Source organism: Equus przewalskii, chromosome 14, assembly GCF_037783145.1.
Source record: "Equus przewalskii isolate Varuska chromosome 14, EquPr2, whole genome shotgun sequence".
Lineage (NCBI taxonomy): Eukaryota > Metazoa > Chordata > Mammalia > Perissodactyla > Equidae > Equus > Equus przewalskii.
Genome location: NC_091844.1, coordinates 83445714 through 83465197, shown reverse-complemented (window position 1 = coordinate 83465197; position 19484 = coordinate 83445714). Strand labels below are relative to the sequence as shown.

Here is a 19484-nt window from a genome sequence, read left to right as displayed (position 1 = left end):
CTCCCAGTGGGGAAATACGCACAGCTACACACACACACACACAAGCTCACACACAATTTTACCTTTGATTTCAAGGCGTTAGGCGGCTCCCTGCCCCCATCTCTCTTGGGAACCCTGGTTAAAAAAGCCCTTTGGAGAGGACAGGCGTCAGTGCTCTCCTGTGCCTGTCCAGGGAACTTAGTAACTGTGCCATTCTGCTGTGGGGCCGCTCTGTTCTCAGAGCCTTTGCGGGAAGAGAAGAGCCTGTGTTCCTGGGATAGCCAGGCTTTCCCAGGTGGCACAGTAGGTGCTGGACGGGAGTGCACATGGCTGTGGCTCTTCCGGTTAAGCCCTGCACGGGCAATCTGCAGGGGGTTGCTGGCCCTTCGGCCTTAGTGTCCGCTGGCTTTCTTCCCGCAACCCTACTCTCCTGTGCCCCCGCCCCCACCCTTCACGCTTCCACAGACACACTCGAACCATTAGAAACAGGAAGCGGAGATAAAGAGCCAGAGCTTGCATTCCCCTCATGAATGCACGACTCCGGTGTGTTCAAACATGCAAGTTGATCGTATTCTAAAAATTGCAGCTTATCACTCCAGTTGTTTAAATCCTTAGGATTATGTAGGAATACATTTACTGGTTTCTTGAAATAAACCATCAATTGATCATGAAAATGAAACCTTTTTTCCTGTCATGGTGAATGTATTTCTGTAGTTAAAATACAGTATTTTTCCTTAGTACTAGGTTGCCTAGCCAAGTTTATTCAAACATTTATTAACATTAACTAACTGAAAGAGCGAGCAGCGAATCGCCCCCACCCCTCCCAGCTTAATACCTGTTGTTGGTGCCTAACTGTTGAGGCTGGCCAGACTGTGGGCGTCTGAGATTCCCTGACTGCCTGCTCTTGCCTGCGTCCAGCCTGCCATTGGGACTGCTGTTTGCGGATGCCTGTGTAACCAATGGGGACGAATGTGGAAACTAATGGTTAAGCTGTAGCTGCTCGGTGACAGAGGCAGGGTGTTAGTGATTCCACACCCCAGCGCCTAGCACAGCACCCGGGGCACAGTGCTCAGGTGAGCACAGAGTGTAACTGGGGAGGCATTCGGAGCTGAGTGGAAGGCATGGACAGCCAGTGGCGCTGGGAGCCGCTTCTACCCCATGCCTGGATTTGAACACCAGCCCTGGGACCTAAAGGAAATCATGTCCCTCTGTCTTGTCTTCCTCTTGTGTGAAAGGGGCTCCCTGCCAAAATTCCTGTAGGTCACGATAGTGTGCGCAAAGCACCCAGCACAGCGCCTGCTGAACGGAGCGCTCTTGATAAATGGGAGCTATGTATGTTACCTGTTATATAAAATTAATAAAATATGTAAAGGTAAGTAAGTGTATCTCAGGAGTGGATACAAGTATGGGTATAAGTATTCTACTTCAGAACTAGGGCCTCTCTTCAATATTATTTTTCCCCTAATATGTAAAACTATACATATTTGTAAATGTATTGTCCACTAATATTGCATCTTTGTTTATCTTAAGGGACATATTTGGAGAAGACTGTGTAAGTGTAAAAGATGGCTCTGTTCTTAGTGTCACAGTGGACGGAAAAACTGCTAACATAAACTTGGAGACACGGGTATGTAGCGGTTCCTTCCTGCACTTCAAGACATTTGGGAAATAAAGTGAAGGCAGAAGTCATCTGTGATCCCACGCCTGACAGTTTACTTTTGCATTTTGGCATTTCCTTCCAGTTTTTCCTATACTTGCTTTTTTACGGTTGTGCTTATGTTATTATATGTAAAGTTTGCCATGCTTGCTTTGTATTCCTCATTCTGTCCTGAGTGTGTTCCGTGTACACGTTCCCCGTGCCTACTTCACTCCACTGTCTGCCTTTTCCATCGCACGCCTTAATCTGCCTCAGTGTGTCTCGCGTATGGCCCCCCGTTGATTCCAGATTTTCCAGAGAAGCTGCTCTTCTGACCAGCAAGATCAAGTAGGTTTTCCAAACAATAGGATTCGAGAGCGTGGGGCCTGCTCTGGCCTCACGTCAGCAGATCTTGCATAATCATTTCACAAGCGTAAACAAACAAGTACGTCTTCCTCGCAGGGTTGTTTCTGAAGACTAGAACAGTTCTACTAAACAAATAATGTATGTTTTACGTTTCTTTTGTATGTTCTTTGACATATAGTCAAAGATGTTTTGATTTATTTTACCTCAATAGAAAAATAAGCTAAGCACATAAACAAGTAATTCACTAGAGAACAAATATAGATAGCCAGTAGACATATGAAACACATGTTCAGACCAGATCCACTAATACTTACAGGAAATACAAATTTAAAGTATGAAATATCACTGTCTGCTTATCGTATTGGCAGAGATTAAAAAGAGTGTTATGACTCAGTGATGGTGAAAGAATAGGGACACAGTTATTCTCGGGTGCTATTTGAGGCCGGGAAGAGGCTGTACATTAGGTGGTACATTCTTTCTGCAAGGCAGTTTGGTGATATGCATCAAAAGCCTTAAAAAAGTAAACACCTTTATCCACAATTCCACTTACTGGATTTAACTGAAGAATATAAGTAGACAAGCAAGCAAAGATACATATGCAAGGATGTCTGTTTTAGCATTGATTATAACATGAGCAAAATTGCAAGAGACCTAAGTATCCAAGAGTAGGAGATAATAAATAACTGAATAGATAAATTCTGTGTAGGATCCCATAAAGATGTACCCTCATGGAATACTATATATACAGCCATCAAGAATGATGATGTAGGGGAGCAGCCCAGTGGCGTAGTGGTTAGGTTCGCCACTCTGCTTCAGCTGTCTGGGGTTTGCAGGTTCGGATCCAGGGCATGGACCTACACACACTCATCAAGCTGTGCTGTGGTGGGATCCCACATACAAAGTAGAGGAAGATTGACACAGATGTTAGCTCAGCGAAAATCTTCCTCAAGCAAAAAGAGGAAGATTGGAAACATGTTAGCTCAGGGCTGGTCTTCCTCATCAAAAAATAAAAATAAAAAAAGTTTCATTTGTGGTATTTGGGTCTGCAAAATAAAGACTTTCTTAAAAAAAAAAAAGAATGATCGGGGCTGGCCCCGTGGCTGAGTGGTTGAGTTCGCGTGCTCCGCTGCAGGCGGCCCAGAGTTTCGTTGGTTCAGGTCCTGGGCGCAGACATGACACTGCTCGTCGGGCCACGCTGGGGCAGCGTCCCGCATGCCACGGCTGGAGAGACCCACAGCGAAGAATATACAGCTGTGTACTGGGGGGCTTTGGGGAGAAAAAGAGGAAAAAAATAAATAAAAGTAAATAAAATCTTTTTTAAAAAAAAAAGAATGATGATGTAGTTCTTTTGGGTTTTTTGAGGCAGATTAGCCCTGAGCTAACTACTGCTAATCCTCCTCTTTTTGCTGAGGAAGACTGGCCCTGAGCCAACATCCATGCCCATCTTCCTCTACTTTATATGTGGGACACCTACCACAGCATGGCTTTTGCCAAGCGGTGCCATGTCTGCACCCAGAATCCAAACCGGCAAACCCCAGGCCACCGAGAAGTGGAATTTGTGCTCTTAACCACTGCGCCACCAGGCCAGCCCCAGTGTAGATTTATTAATGTTGAAAGTTGTCCACCTAAACTGTTGAGTGAAAAAAAAAGTTAAAAGACAGCAAGTATGAAAAATTATCCCATCTTTGTTTTAAAGAAATATATATGTATAGCTAAAAGTCTAGAAGGTTATACACTGCAGTGTTAACAGTAGTTATCATTAGGTCATAGAAGAAAGGATTTTTTTTTGTCCTTCCTAAATTTTTTTTTTTTTTTTTTGAGGAAGATTGGCCCTGGGCTAACATCTATGGCCAATCTTCCTCTTTTTGCTTGAGGAAGATGGTATCTGTGCTAACATCTATTCCAGTCTTCCTTTACTTTGTATGTGGGACGCTGCCACAGCATGGCTCGATGAGTGGTGTGTAGGTCCACACTTGGGATTTGAACCTGTGAACCCTGGGCCGCTGAAGTGGAGCACGTGAACCCAACCACTATGCCTCCAGGCTGGCCCCCCTAAATTTTTATAAGAGGAATATTGATATGATAAATTGTTTTTAAACAGGATGTAGTGTTTTATAGTTGAGAAGTAACTAGAAGTTTATTAGTGAGTCTAAATCAAATTTAATATCAAATGTTGAGTAGATGACCACATCCATTGCTTGCTAAGTAATTTGTGTTCCACCAACTAAATTCCCTGGAGTACCATTTACTGGATCAAAATATGGGCTTTAAGGTAAATATAGTTCACTAGACTTTCCATTTACTTTTTTTTCCCCCAAATTAATCTCTAATTAGAGCCAGTCATCACACTGGGGGCGTCTCTGCCTCCGTGCAGATGCCCACAGTGTGCAGCGCAGGGAGTCTGGTTCTGGCTCATCATGCTACTGTGACCTCCACCCCAGGGGAGATGATCGTTCCTAAAGAGCATCAGGTTAGCTTCCATATAGTGACTCTAGACTCTTGGGTTGAGGCGTGTCTGTGCTTTTACTTGCAGACTGTAGAATGTGAAGAAGGAAGTGAAGATGACGAGTCCCTCCGAGAGATGGTGGAGCTGGCTGCGCAGAGACTGTATGAGGCCCTCACGCCAGTTCATTGAGAACCTTATGTCTCTCTATATGTTAAAACTTTTTTAATGCTTGATTCTACTTCTGTTACTTAAAATAAAATACATTAGTTTCTCTGGGGTAGCCTGTTTACTTGGACGTCAAGTGGCCCTCATTCCAACAGCTTGAATACTGCTAAATTACCAACCTATTTGTCCTTATTCTACAACTCCTAATAACCTGCCTGTTACAATTTATTGACTCCACTTCCCGGCAGGTTTGCACGTCTCCTCGACCCCTTAAAGATCTGCTCATAGCAACTTACTGTACTTTCAAGAAAAGAAAATACACGATGGTTCGTATTTTCATATCCATATTCTGAATTGGAATGAATGAATAGAGATAATCACTTAAAGTTTTAAGCTTCTTTTCTATTTCTTCCCTCCTGTTACTCTTGCCAGATTCCTTAATTTATACGTTTGTAAAATTGTGACTTTCAGGATTCAGTAATTTCTTTGTATAATATCTACACATTCAATTCAGAGATATTCAGAATAGAATTTTTATGACTCAAATTCAAGAGTATTCAGGTGTCAGTTGTTGAATTGTTTCATGTGTAAATTAACCATTAATCCAGTTTCCTGAAGTACATGTAATTCAGACTTGCAAAGAACTGGATGCCGGAGTGGCCGGTGCTGTGCTGAGGGAGCAGGCTGACTCCGCTGGGAGCTGCTTTGGCATCTCCCTCAATGAGAAAGTCTGACCATCACTGTCCAGAGGACGTGCAGGCGTGCATAAGCTGGCTCCTCACCTTCGCCCCGACACGAGCTGCTTACCTTTGCTGTCAAGCTAAAGGCATCAGTCATCCTCAGGCACTAAACCCACCCACACTATCTGGTCCTCATCTTGCTTCACCTCCTGGTGACTTACAGCCATTGACTGCTCCTTCCCTGTGCTTTGATGACAAACTTCAGTGTGTGAACCTGCCTTTTTTTACTTGAAATACATTTATTGCTGTAACATGGCCTACTTTGTCTTTGAGCCAAACCAAAGGTCTGAGGGTCACCTTGTGTAAGTATCATATAAGGTTTTATGATAGATTTTAAAACATCTGTAAGCTACAAAAAAACGACATGTAATATCTTCACAATACAGAATACACTTAGCAAAAAGGGAAAGTGTCCTTTCCTCAGTCCCTCTCCCTGAGGTAACCGGTTTTAGTTAAGGATTCTAAATCGCTCTTGACTCTGCCCATCTTATCTCCACTGTGGCTCTTGGAGTCCCAAGTCATCCTCTTCCTTCTGGTTCCTGCCACAACCTCTCTTCTCCTCGCCCTATAGTTGATTCCTAAAATACACAGATCTGACCTCAAACCTACCCTGCTGGAAATCCTTCATGTAACTCGGGCTCCTTCATTGTAAATAGGATGAGGTCCAAACACCTTAACTTGGCCTAACGGGTTCTCAACCTTGGCTGCACGTTGCAATCACCTGGGAAGCATTAAAAACAGACTGATGCCCAGTCTTACCATCAGAAGTTAAGGTAGCTGGTCTGGAGTGAGGGTCCTTTGCAGCACATATTTTCAAAGCTCCCCAGATGATTCTAGCTGGAGCCAGGTAACTACAGGCTCCGGGAAGGTTGGAAGCTGCCTCTCCAACTCCAGCCATTCTCCCTCCTACAGCCCACGGCCAGCCACACAAAAGGATGTGGGCTTCTCCCACGTGGACTGCACCCCCTGCTCTTGTGGTTTCCGCCTAGAGCTCAGTTGTTTCAGAACATCCTTCTGGCCCGTTTTTCATCACGGCTGTCACATTCATAGCACGGTTGGGGTGACAAGGTCTCTCCTTTGAGCAAATCTGAGCCAGGCTCCTCTGAGTCTTCCCTCTGACGAGGCCCCCACCTGGGGCTCTGTCCTTGCCCCTTTGGTCCAGTTTTAGCAAGAATCCTGCCGAGTCAATCCAGGAAAATCCCCCACCTTTGGTCTCATCACCCCCGATATCTGCTCAAATCCGCCTCTCCCACCCGCTGGTATCTGATCACCTGGTCTGCCTTCAGCAAGAGTCCTGTTAGGTCAGTTTAGCACAGAATTACCCTATCTCTTAGTACTTTTACATCCAACTGACCCCTCACCCTGCTCCTGGCTGTAAGTCCCCGCTGTACTGTGTTTAGGTTGAGCCTCTCTCTCCCCTACCGCAAAACCCCATGGTAGTAGTCCTCCTTAAATAGTTATCGCCTTCGCTGAAACATCCGAACCCGCCTTGGAGCGGTGGGGGCGCCGGCGCCAAATCCCTTTCCTTTCGGGGCTGGTTTCCATCTGGGGAATTGACACCGGCCAGCGGGCGGGTAGGTGCGCCACCTTGCGTCTCTCCCGGGGCCGGCGGGCTCCCCGAGGGAAGGGTCGCCGCGCGCGCCCCGCTCCTAACGACGCGGGATGAAAAGACCAACGAAAACCGAATGAATGCACGAGGCTGGGCTTCCGAAGAGGCAACAGTTATCGCACGTCCTAAAAATGACCGGCTGGAGGCCGAGGGAGCCCAGCCCCAGGAGCCCCGGGGATGAGGGGAACGCCGGAAGAAGAGCCCCCGGGCACAGCGGCAGAGGAGGGCGTCGGAGTGCGCAGGCGCCTCCCGCCCCCGGCGGCCCCGCCCCCGGCGGCCCCGCCCCCGGCGGCCCCGCCCCCGGCGGCCCCGCCCCCGGCGGCCCCGCCCCCGGCGGCCCCGCCCCCGGCGGCCCCGCCCCCGGCGGCCCCGCCCCCGGCGGCCCCGCCCCCGACGCCCCGCCCCCGACGCCCCGCCCCCGACGCCCCGCCCCCGACGCCCCGCCGGATATCCGGTCTGGCCCCACCCCCAGCCAAGGGGTATGATGGCGCTGAGCGAAGCGGTGGCGTGCGGGGGCTATCTGCTCTGGCCGCGGGTGTTGCTCTTCGGAGACTCTATCACCCAGGTACCGCGGCCCGGCCCCGTCCGCTCCACACGGCCGGCCTCTCGGCGTCCTCGGCCGCGCTCTCCTCCCCAGTCCCCGCCTCCCGTCAGTCCCGAGCCTGCGGCGCCCGCCCCCCGCCCCGGCTGAGGCTGCCCGAGGCCCGAGTGCCCCGAGCGGGATCTGCTGGGCGTGCCCGCAGCGACCTCGCGCGAGCGTCGCGTCCCAGCGCCTCCGGCGTATGTCCCTTGGTCACACCTTAGTGGGTCCCCTTTCTGCGTGTTCGCGCCGCGGGGACGGGGACGTGCCGGGAGGCGCGGGCTCGCTGCCGCGTCCGCTCCGCTGAGGGACGGGGTCCTGCGCGCCGGGAGCCGCGGGGCGGCGGAGGGAGGCCCCGGCGGCCGCTCGCCTTCCCGCGGATTCCGGGAGGCCCGGTGCGGGAGGCGTCGTTTGCCTCTCAGCGGCTTCCTCGTCGGTGGCCGTTCTTCCCACGAGCCCTGCTTTGTCCCCCCCGCGCCAACGGTGGGGGCCGTGTCGCCCCCGCAGCGTTTGTGCCGCCCGTCCCTGCAGAAGCCGCTCGGACCGCCTCCGCTCTGTGCCTCCCCGGCGGAGCAGGCTGCTCTTGAAACAGATAAAATAGAGATCATGTGTTCACCCGACATCGTTTCAACTCATGTTAAGGAAAAGTAGATGCTCCTACCTAGAGAGGGAGCACATTTTAAAGAGTACTTTCCCGTGGTGTTTTTCGGGGTTTTTTTCTTATTTTTCTCCCGTTCAGACATGACTTCCTAAACCAGCTTTGTACATATATGCCAATAATTTGCACCGTTGTTTTTAGGCATCTAGGGCAGTAAGGGCTTCCCAGGTTCCATGGAATGTGTATCAAAAAATGTTCACTTACAGGAAAAGCAGTAAAGCGTGGACTGCATTTCCTAACTGACATGCAGTGGGTTTTGTCTCTTGTACGTAGATTTAAGTAGCTTTTCTAGCAAACAACGACTCTAAGGTCTCAGCGAAATGCAGGTGACTGGCGCAAATCCAGTTGATCGGGCAGACCCCACCCCTTCCTTCCGGGGTGCTGTTGGGGTGCAGCAACTGGGTCCCGGGGTGACCTCGGAGCAGAGCCAGTGACTGGGGCCGCGAGGTCGGGAGGGCGAGGAGGAAACGAGTAGCTGACCCAGATGCCCCTCGCTGCAGTGTCCTGGTTACCTTGCTGAGTAGTAATGGGCTTTTCTTTCTTCAGTTTTCTTTCCAGCAGGGTGGATGGGGAGCATCACTGGCCGACAAGCTGGTCAGGTGAGAATGGCTTCCAGCTCCATACTTGAGGGTTTATGATGGAAAATGCAATTGCCCCTCAGGAACACAGTTTCAAACAGTGTGTCCCCCGCTCCTGGTTGGTGAACATACGGGGTGGAGGGAGAGGAGGAGGAAGCGCGGCGTTCAGGTTCTGTGAAAGCTTTGCCGCTGTGTGAAATCAAACGCTGGAAGTTGAGAAAGATATTAGGGGTTTGGCTCCAGTGCACAGCTCTTCAGCAGGTAAAGAAGACAGGCACTTCTTCTGTTGTTAGGTGGATAGGATTGCAACGATCCGTGAGGAGTTCGGTTGACAGAAAGCAAAATAATTCTTAAACCAGAGTTGGATTCATTTTTGGATAGATATTTTCCCCCTTAATTCTCTTTATGAAATATATTGGCAACAGTGATGATTTTGGTATTTTATGTGCCAAACTTAAACATATCCTGAGGAAGTCATTAAAAGGGAAACAATGTCCCAATTCAAGAGGTTAAAAAATAAATATTTAGGGGCTGGCCCCGTGGCCGAGTGGTTAAGTTCACACGCTCCGCCGCAGGCGGCCCAGTGTTTCGTTGGTTCGAATCCTGGGCGCGGACATGGCACTGCTCATCAGACCACTCTGAGGCAGCGTCCCACATGCCACAACTAGAAGGACCCACAACGAAGAATATACAACTATGTACTGGGGGACTTTGGGGAGAAAAAGGAAAAAATAAAATCTTAAAAAAAAATAAATATTTAAAACTATTTTCCACATTAAAAACAGTAGACACAGCATTAGTGTTTGGGGCATCAGTAAATTGGTCGGCAGGAGTTTTGTCTTTTCCTCCCTTAGAAGAAATAAGCTGCAGGTGCTATCAGCTTATCATTACTTGATAAGTTTGATAAGTTTTCTTCATCAGTATAATTAACACACCAAGAAAATTATTTTAAGTTATTTCTAAATGTGAAATGTGCTTTAAATTGTCTTTACTGAGGCTGGCCTGGTGGTGTAGTGGTTAAGTTCGCATGCTCCGCTTCAGTGGCCCGGGGTTCACAGGTTCAGATCCCGGGCGCAGACCTACACGCTGCTCATCCAGCCATGCTGTGGTGGCCGGCAGCCCACATACAAAATAGAGGAGGATGGCACAGGTGTCAGCTCAGGGACAATCCTTCTCAAGCAAAAAGTGGAAGACTGTCAACAGATGTTAGCTCAGCGACTCTTCCTCATGAAAAACAAGAGTCTCTTTGCTTTCTCTTTCGTTTTTATCACCTAAACTAGAAATGAAAATATTGATCTTCCAGCTTTTTTCTGTCCCCAAATTCTTTCTCTATTTAAGTGATCTTAATCTAAAAACATGAAAGTATCACTTCATTCCTCAGTCTTCTTTTCCGTGAAATGGGGGGATTACAGTAGCTAACTTTTATTCAGTGCTTACCAGGTGCCAGGGACTATGAAATGCTTCTTGTGTGTCTCATTTAATCTTTCCAACTACCCTGAAATATAGAGTGGGTTATTCTCCCGCCCATTTTGTAGCCGAGAATAGGTGGAGAGAGGTTACACAAGGTCACACAACTAAGAAGTGGCAGGTGCTGGCTCCGGGCCCGTGCTCCCACGCCTCGGAGGTGACAAGGGTGCCCACTTTCTGTTGGGGGAATGAGCGAATATGTGCTTGCCTAGTCTGCCGTCTGGGACATAAGTGCTCAGTAAATATTAGCTTTGATTTTTAGTAATCCACTAACTGTCTCTCATTAGTCCATTAACCTTTTCTGAACAAATAGAAAATCCTGAAAAGTCAAATAATCACTCAGCTGGCCTGAAAAACTCCAACATTTCAAATGTTTCACCAACATGTAAATGTTTCATAAATAGTTAATAATTTTATATTAAAATCTTGTCAGAATTGATGTTTACAGGTGTGATTGCTAGAAGGCCTCTTAATTAGAAGCTAGTTATTTTTCAGAATTGAGTCATTACAAGAAAAGCCAAAGCTGTAGACAGCATATGGTCTGTTACGCCTTACTGATGTAACTTCTTAAGATTTATATAACATCTTTTTGAGGCACAGAGCACAAAACTGAGTGGCTGCTGGCAGATTCTGACCCGGTCAGGCCCTGCCCGCAGAGACGCCGCCTCTCCTGGGCGCACTCGCCTCCACCAAGGTGGCGAGAGCATATTAGGCACTAAAATGCCCCAGTGGAACCAAAGACAGAATCCAGCAGAGTGGAATAGTCATGTTGGCGTCCTGAGCCCACGTTCTTCGACAGGCAGATCTCCCTGAGAACTAGGAGGCTGTGTGGGGAGCAGAGGGACATGGGGACGCTGTGTCATAGGGACGCTGGAGGGTTGACTGCGTCACCTGCATGCACTGCCGAGGAAGCAGGCAATTCAAGTCCGCCCTCCCTTTTCAGTGCAGAACTGACTCTTCTGTTCCACCCCGAACAGCTGCCCTTTTGATGGACACGTTCCCTCTCCAGCTACGTGAATGCTCAGGGACCTGGGGCCCTAATGTCTGCTTCGGCTGTCTGCACAGTCCTGGACTGATGTACAGTGTTTGAGCTTAACCTCATTTCCAAGTTTGAAAGTTAGTAAGAGCCACCTCGCTGGAACTGCCCTTCCGTACTGCCTCCACGGAGAGCAATAAATGTAAAATGAACTGTGTCCTGTAGTGCTGCCTGTAAGTTTTAGCTCTTAAGATCTTTGTAACTTATTACAAGTGCATTTTAACAATTCTTAAATCCATTTAAATGCTTTTAAAATTGATTGATATATTTTCATCAGTTTTTTTAGCCTTATCAAGAATTTCTTTAACCAAAAATACTTAGTTTGAAGGGTTTGAAGGAGTTAAACTCACCTTTTTCAGTTTTTAAAAGCTTCTGCTCTTTGCTTTTAAAGATATGCCCTTGCCTGTTGCCATTTATAATAAAACACTTGATTTACATTTTTTCTGGAAGGCAATCTTACAGAGCCTAGATGTTGTGGAAGGAATCTTTTAGTTAATTCTTATCCTTGTCCCATCTTCATCTGAACTTGGATACCCGTTATTAGCTATGAATTTATGTAGAAGCCGTTCGGAATTTTCTGGTTTCTGTACGCCTCTGAGTAACTTGGGCCCAGTTGACTGCTGTCCAATACGCAGAGGTTCAGACGCGCCTCCCTCTCGGAAGGGAGCCCTAGCACTGTCAGCCCTGGGCCTCCCTAGCACTTTTTTCCTGGGTCACAGGCTTCTGATGATGATTTTTTAAAACTGACGGCTGCCGTTTATTGAGCACCTTGTGTGTCTGGCCAGTGCGTTAGTTCTGGTCTGCGCACAGCCTGGCGGATTGGGTGTTAGTGTTGGTCTCTCACAGTCGGGACTGAGGCTCCGAGGAACTGCGTGAAGGGCCAAGGCCTCACTGCTGGTCGAGGGTGGCGAGACGCAGGCACTGCCGCTCTGACTCCAGACCTGGAAATTGTACCGCCCTATCACAGGGGCCCTATCACAGGGGCCCTATCACAGGGGCCCTATCACAGGGGCCCTAGGGAGGAAGCTGTTTTGCTGCTTGTTTTATTTTTGTTTGGGTTTTTTTGGGTGAGGAAGATTTACCCTGAGCTGACATCCATTGCCAACCTTCCTTTTTCTTCATCTCCCCAACCTCCCCCAGTACATAGTTGTATATTCTAGTTGCAGGTCCTTCTGGTTGTGCTGTGTGGGACGCCGCCGCAGCATGGCCTGATGAGCCGTGCTAGGTCCACGCCCAGGATCCGAACTGGCGAACCGTGGGCTGCTGAAGCGGAGCATGCGAACTTAACCACTCGGCCACGGGGCCGGCCCCCTGCCTCTTGTTTCTTAAGTGCTGCACTGACGTAAACCATTGGGTTGATGTAAGACACATTCACCTAGTCAAAATTTGAGAGTATTCCATTTTAAAGTATTGTGAGTGCAGTCTTTAAAATGGCTGTTGGCTTTCTGTAATCATTACACATTAACACGAAGAGTCGCACTGAGAAATAAATGTGACTAAATTGTTCTCTGGTTGTTCCCAAGGTTTCTGAGTGCTGAGGGCTGTCAGAGGCGTTTCGAAGGCGAATCCCCTCCTGCTCCGTGGTGCCCGCTGGCCGCCGCGTAGCCTGCAGCGGCGCTCGCTGGTGCCCTGCCTTCTCTGCTTAGTTGCTAGTATGTAGGAATTTGAACCATGCACAAAAATGAACCACATCAATTTGCTAACTATAAATTGAACTCTGAGATTCATTTTTTAAATTTTTTATTATGGACAACTTTAAACATCTGTAGACATGCGCAGGGTCACAGCTAAGTCATGGGGCAGAGACGCAAACTGGGCAACCAGCTAGATCCATAGTTCACTTTTCCATTATACCATACAATAGTGTGAGTCAAATCGTCTGTTTTTAAGAAGGAAAAAAATGCCTGTTAATGAACTGTGTTATTTGAAACACAACTAAAATATTTACTAAAATTATTGAATCAAAACAAAACCGTTGGATGATAATGATGTGTCATTGTAGGTTTGTCACTTGTGACCAATGTTCCACTCTGGTGGGGGATGTTGAAGGTGGGGGGCCACGCCTGAGTGGCGGCACGGAGTATATGGGAAATCTGTACCTCCTGCTCAATTTTGCTGTAAACCTAAAACTCCTCTAAAAAAAAGTCTCAAAATATTTTGTACACTTAATCCCAAACTAAACAAACCACTGCTAAGATTTGAGTTCCAGCTTATCAGTGCCCTTCTACCTAAGATACTGGCCTGTCTGCTGTGAACGCCATCTTAAAAGTACCCACTGCCCAGGCGTGAAATGAGCTAGTCTGCAGACCATGGGCATCGTCGCCCCTTGTTTGTGATTATTCATAGCCGCTCCCATCAGGGACTGTGATGGGTTTAGTGTGTCTTGGGACCACGTAAGGAAGACAGCAGGCTTCACCTCTGTTACTGCACTATCAAAGTGAAACCTGGCGGCCTCAGAGCCGTGGGACGGCAGGAGGCATTACACGCCCCAGGAGCACGTGCGCTGAAGGCTGCTGCCGGCACTGGGGACGGTGCTTTGCCCACGTTTCATCTTTTAAAATTTTTCTTTTCAGAAAATGTGATGTTCTAAATCGTGGATTTTCAGGTTACAATACCAGATGGGCCAAAATTATCCTTCCAAGATTAATCCAGAAAGGGAACAGTTTGGACAACCCAGTAGCAGTTACAATTTTCTTTGGTGCCAATGACAGTGCACTAAAAGGTAAAGGCATTTTTTTGTTTTCCAGTTCATTTTCAATTGTTTTTACTTTACAGCAAACTTTATATACGTTTTTCCAACTGTTTACTTGTCTCCCAATAGATAGTTTTGCCAAATTTATAATGAATTCCTTGAGTTTACTTATGTGTATTTCTTCTGGCTTTAATGTCAATGAATTTTATTCCCAATTTATTTTCTACATGCCTGGGTTGTTGGCAGACCTAAAATTTCAAACAGTTTAATGTTTTCTAGAGTCCTGTAGTGCTCTGCTAAATTTCTAATGTTTTTTCTCTTTAGCTGATAAGTTGGCGGCCGAGGGCTCAAATTGTACACCTTGCAGTGTGATCGCACTGATGAATAGAGTTGCTCAGGGCAGCAGCCCCGAGCCAGGGCAAACTTGAATACTGGGTGATGGTACACGGGTTTGGAAGACCATGTTTCTGAGGACCATTTATGGACACAGAAATGCTCATAGTGTTGTGTGGAAAAAGCACAGTATGGTCATATATCTTCGGTGTGATCCTTTTTTGTTTGTTTTTTAAGTATACATATCTACATGGAAAAGACTGGAAAGAAGTACATCCAAGTGCCAACAGTGGTTTTCTGGGTGGTAGGATCATGAATGATTTTATTTTTCTCCTGTAATTATACTTACATGTGGTTTGCAAATGGCCTGCCCTGAGCCTTGTAATACCCATGTGTGAGCCCATCCAGGAAGGATCCCTTGCAGCCATCAGAGCAGTAGCTGACGTTTATTTCCCCAGCGCTTCCTTTGTGCAGGCCCCTTGCTCTGAGTGCTGTGCACACTTAGCCAACTTCACTTTCACAAGAACCCTGAGGTAGGCCCTCTTATCATCATTTTATCAGTGAGGAAACTGAGGTACAGAAAGGTTGAGCATTTATCCAAGGGCATGGGGCTGGTCTGTGACAAACCAGGACAGAACCTGGAGTGTCACACGCTGCAGCCTGGGCTCGTGGTGTTTCAGCCTAATCCATTAATAACAGTGCGGCCACTAGAGGAGAAAAGACGAGGGTACTTACACGGCCCCGAGCCAGAGCCTTGAAGTCTGATTTATGAAGAGCTCTGTACCGGGTTTCTTTTCCATTCTCTTTCTGAAGTATCCTTGTTCCTCCTGAACAGATGAGAATCCCAAGCAGCACATCCCCCTGGAGGAGTACACCGCGAATTTAAAGAGCATGGTGCAGTACCTGAAGTCTGTGGACATCCCTGAGGACAGGGTCATTCTCATCACCCCGCCCCCTCTCTGTGAGACGGCGTGGGAGAAGGAGTGCCTCGTGCAAGGTAAACGCCGCCTACAGTCTCAGCAGACCTGTCTGTGAGTGCCGAGGCGAGCTGACACGGGACAGTGGTTTCCAGCCACTGGGCCTCAGGTTCCTGGGGGTCTGTACATCCGTATCATCTGTGTTTTCAATCAACAGAAATTAAACAGAAAACATATAGCTTCCATTATGTCACACCCGAGAACCCTCTGACATAGAAGAGGGATTCTCGCTTTGGATGAGCGAGGCTCTCAGAAAAGTCAGATAAACTGCAGTTCCCCGCATGGAGATGTTGTGCTTTGGCCTGAAGGCGGCATTTGTGGTCCTGACTTCCCAGCGGTGGGAGGTGCGTGCTGCCAGTTGCCTATTTCCATCTGTATGGGGCCCCTTTCCCGCTCTGCCTCTCCGCCTATGGGACTTTTCATTTTCCCCCAAAACAAAGGCTCCTCTGCAGGCTTACAGACACTGAGGCGCTCAAGTGCAAGGGCACTCCCACTTCACTTGTGACTGAGCCACTGAATGCAGCTCTTAGGCATGCCAGGACCAGGTTTCTGCCTTGCTACCACCACAGGCACTTCTGTCCCCACAAGGTGTTCATCCTCGCAGCTTTATGTGCTATGCCAGGACCTGGCAGGTGCTCAGGATCCAGAAATGACTAGAATCCAGTTCCTGCCTGTGGGCTAGTGAGGAGACAGTCATGTAAATAACATTTGCAGCAGCATAATAAATGGTATAACAGAGATATTAGTAAAGGTCTGTTGAAAGTACTAAAGCAGAATCCAGAGGTGTCAAGGAGAGCTCCCCAATGGAGGTAAATAGGGAAGGTTTACCATGGAGAGAATTTGTAGGGAGGAGGGAGCTAGGCTAGCTGTCATCAGATACTTGAAGGGCACTGTCACGGAAGGAGGATGAATGAAACACCCTGTTGTCAGCTCCAGAGGACAAAGCGAGGACCCCCGGTGGGCATCATCTGAGGCGAATTCTGGCTTCTAAGTGTTCTGCCTCGCACAGGGATTGCTTGTTGCAGGAAAGGTTCATGCTAAGCCGGATGACCAGGGGTATGCAAGTTACAACTATGTCGGTGCTTCTCAAATTGCAGGTCACAACCCATTCATGGATCATGAAACTGAGTTAAATTTTTCTTAATAGAACAGAATAGAAAACAAATCTGGATGTAGAATGCAGTAGGCATCGTTCTGTGAGGCTTTTTCGCTTATCTAGATGGGCGTGCATTACTGCTGTAAAACATACTTAGTACTTTAGTTTTAGCCAGGTTAATGAGCCGTCGTCCGATGCTCATGCATGGTGGTTGTGTGATCCCAGGTTAGCAGGTCAGCCCCTGGGGGCTTGGCTTGGGAGAACTGCAGGTTCTTGGGCTCGTCCCAGACCTGCGGGGTCAGAACGCGAGGGGAGGGGCCGTGAAGTCCTCCAGGTGACTCTCCTCATGCTTAAGTTTGGAAATCACCACACTGGAGTCGAGCTCAGCAAACTGGCCCACTGGCTGCAACAAATCAAGTTCTGTTGGGAGACAGCCAGGCCGATTGGTTTATGCATGGTCTGTGGCTACTTTCAAACGCCACTGGCAGGGTTGAAGAGTTACTAACGTAGAGCATATGCCTGCATAAGCCTAAAATACTTATTATTCAGCCTTTTTCGGAGAGAGGTTGCTGACCCCTGAGCTAGTCTAAATGACCTCTGTGGCCCCTTCCAGCTCTCACCTTCTCTGGTTGAAAGTCTACAAATGATTTCTTCACTGTACTGCAGTGGCTTCTCATTACGCATAAAAACTCGGGTCTTGGCACAACATTCCTCTCCAGCAGACCCCTTACTAGCCGCCAGTCCAAGTCCATTCGCCTCTGGCCTGCACTCTAGCCAAGCAGACCAGCTCGCCCAGGGCTCTCCTGCCTCTGGACCTCTGCTGACGATGTCCTCTAGAATGCCTGCCGTGGTGACCACCAGTGGCTCCCTCGTCCCCATCATGCTTGGTCCTGTACTGGACAGACAGCACCCTCCCCACCCGCCATGGCTGGCCTGAGTCAGGTCCATAAGTCCGTGCCTGTTTATGTGAACTGAGAAACCATCTAGATCAGTAGAACCTGCACAAGGACCAATACTTGGGTTTATCAGTTGCCTCCTGGATTTTCTCTCTCCTCAATAGGTTGCAAATTAAATCGCCTGAACTTGGTTGTTGGCGAATATGCCAGTGCCTGTTTACGAGTAGCCCAAGACTGTGGGACTGATGTGCTTGACCTGTGGAGCCTGATGCAGAAGGACAGTCAGGTACGGTGGCTTGCTGAGTCCTATCGGGGTGAGTAGGATCCCACAGAAGAGACCTAGCTCCGTGTGGCTCTGCCTGGAGTGGCTCTGGGTAGGTAAGATCGTTGTCTCTGTCACTACTTAAAACAAGTTGGGTGGAAGGGAGGAAGTGGAGAGGCTGCGGGGCAGCTTGCAAAGCCAGCACCTTCTTCAGCCTGTTCCGCAGCTGCACGCAGCAGTCTGCCTCCCTGTTAGCATATAGTGAAGTAAATGAGCAACAACTGGGTCATATGTAAGAACGTCCAGGCCAAGTTCTTTCATAATAAGGCGTAGGGGGGAGTAAAACTCGTTAACAGGCAAAACAATGAATCTAAGCATATGGTATTAGCTAAAATTCCTATTTTGAGGGACATAGTTCTAGTTAAATTATTTTGTGTAAAGCCGGAAAGCCCATTACAAATATAAATGGTAACAGCTGGTCCCCGTACAGAACGGTACAGCCACTGAGGAAGACGGCCTGACGGCTTCCTGTACCGTCACACGCTCACCTAGGACCCAGCAGTGCCACCCCTGGGTGTTTACGCAGAGAAAAGAGAAAACTGTGTTTCAGTCTTGCTCTGAAACCTTGACTAGACTTGACCCCTTTGTGGGGTCCCAGGTCAGGAGCGGCTTGAGAGCTAGAGCGGACAGCGTCCAGAGTTCTGGTTTTGTCTGCATTAAGCTTCCACCTGAGGTAGTTTGGGAAAATTGTGCTGCTAAAGGAAATTACAGACTATTGGGCTAACTGCTCTTACAGGCCCTTTTAGGTTTAACACTAGGATTTCCCTTTTGGTTCAGATGCTCTCCAACGGCAGAGATGAGAAAGCTTAAGGGCCGGGAGAAGTGCCATCAGAACGGGAATCCCTAGGCTGTGAAAGTCGTGAACTAGCTGGCTGCCCAGGTTCATACAGGGATCGGGGGAGCCCTCGCTTAGGGAAAGATGCCTCCCCAAAGGAGCAAGGGCTCTAATGGTAAATGTTCCTGAGATCAGGGCATGGCAGGGACTGGACTCCTGTCTTGTTCGGGGCTAGATGGTGCAAGTTCTTTCCACCTAATAACCTGCCTATCAACTTAATACCTAGACAAAGCAAAAACATTCTGACACACTGGGCCCTGAGCTCTTTTAACACCAAATTTTTTTGTTTTTGCTATTACATTAATGAATCATTTTCACTCCTTAAGCTCTTCTTCCATCTGATGATCTGGAAGGTCTCAGCTCAGGCACTTAATGGTGTGAGGTTTCAGGAAGGTCCGTCTGTACTATGCAGATACTCCTGTGAGCACTGGATGAGATCATGCAAACAGCACCCAGAAGCTACTCCAGTTCCAGAGGGCTGCTGGTCAGGGGCTGGAAACAAGGGGCTGGCTATTTGCCAGTTGAGGTCACAGATGGCCGAGTAGTGCATACCAGCATTTGGAAAACTTACGTACATTTAACTGAGTTCTCTCTCTCTCTCTCTCTCAGGACTTTCCATCCTATTTGTCAGATGGACTCCATTTATCACCAAAGGGAAATGAGTTTGTGTTTTCCCATCTTTGGCCTTTGATTGAGAAGAAAGTCTCTTCCCTGCCTTTGCTGCTCCCTTACTGGCGAGACGTGGCAGAAGCAAAGCCAGAACTAAGTCTTCTGGGAGACGGGGATCACTAGTCAGTCACTGAAAACCAAGTCTGGCTGTTAACTTACAGAACAAGAAGTCGCCGGTGCACAAAGAGCCCAAGATAAGCCATCAATCAAAGAATATTTTTTGTCTCAAGCATAAACCTTGCCTCATGACCCTGGAATAAGAAATTGCTAACACTTGCCACCGAGGTTAATAAAGCATTAGAATTCTTCAGGGAAGCTTTGTACCCGGGTGCACTGTACTTTGATGATAAAGATTGATTGATTGATCCAGGTGTCGCGAGTGCCACAGCTACAAAATATACCCT

The 19484-nt window shown here is 48.1% G+C and overlaps 2 protein-coding genes across 7 annotated transcripts in view; both read left to right on the top strand.

The window, feature by feature from the left end:
• CPSF3 (cleavage and polyadenylation specific factor 3) overlaps positions 1-4700 on the top strand; it is a 40650-nt gene extending 35950 nt beyond the window's left edge. For both annotated transcript variants that reach the window (XM_008535156.2, XM_070573290.1), the window contains exons 17-18: positions 1510-1606; positions 4515-4700. In XM_008535156.2, the coding sequence (XP_008533378.1) occupies positions 1510-1606; positions 4515-4616 (199 nt within the window). In that variant the 3' untranslated portion in view covers positions 4617-4700. The remainder of the gene's footprint in view (positions 1-1509; positions 1607-4514) is intronic.
• Positions 4701-7356: 2656 nt separating this feature from the next.
• Positions 7357-19445, top strand: IAH1 (isoamyl acetate hydrolyzing esterase 1 (putative)). 5 transcript variants are annotated; one of them, XM_070573275.1, is made up of 7 exons: positions 7400-7506; positions 8726-8778; positions 12784-12912; positions 13866-13982; positions 15121-15282; positions 17419-17540; positions 19021-19445. In XM_070573275.1, exons 5-7 carry the CDS (start codon positions 15177-15179, stop codon positions 19201-19203), a joined length of 411 nt encoding a protein of 136 aa, XP_070429376.1. In that variant the 5' UTR covers positions 7400-7506; positions 8726-8778; positions 12784-12912; positions 13866-13982; positions 15121-15176; the 3' UTR covers positions 19204-19445. The 5 variants fall into 5 exon arrangements, with proteins under 5 accessions (XP_070429372.1, XP_070429373.1, XP_070429374.1 ...); XM_070573271.1 differs by lacking the exon at positions 12784-12912 and having other exon boundaries at positions 7357-7506; positions 13834-13982; XM_070573274.1 differs by lacking the exon at positions 12784-12912 and having other exon boundaries at positions 7384-7506.
• The last annotated feature ends 39 nt before the right edge of the window (positions 19446-19484 follow it).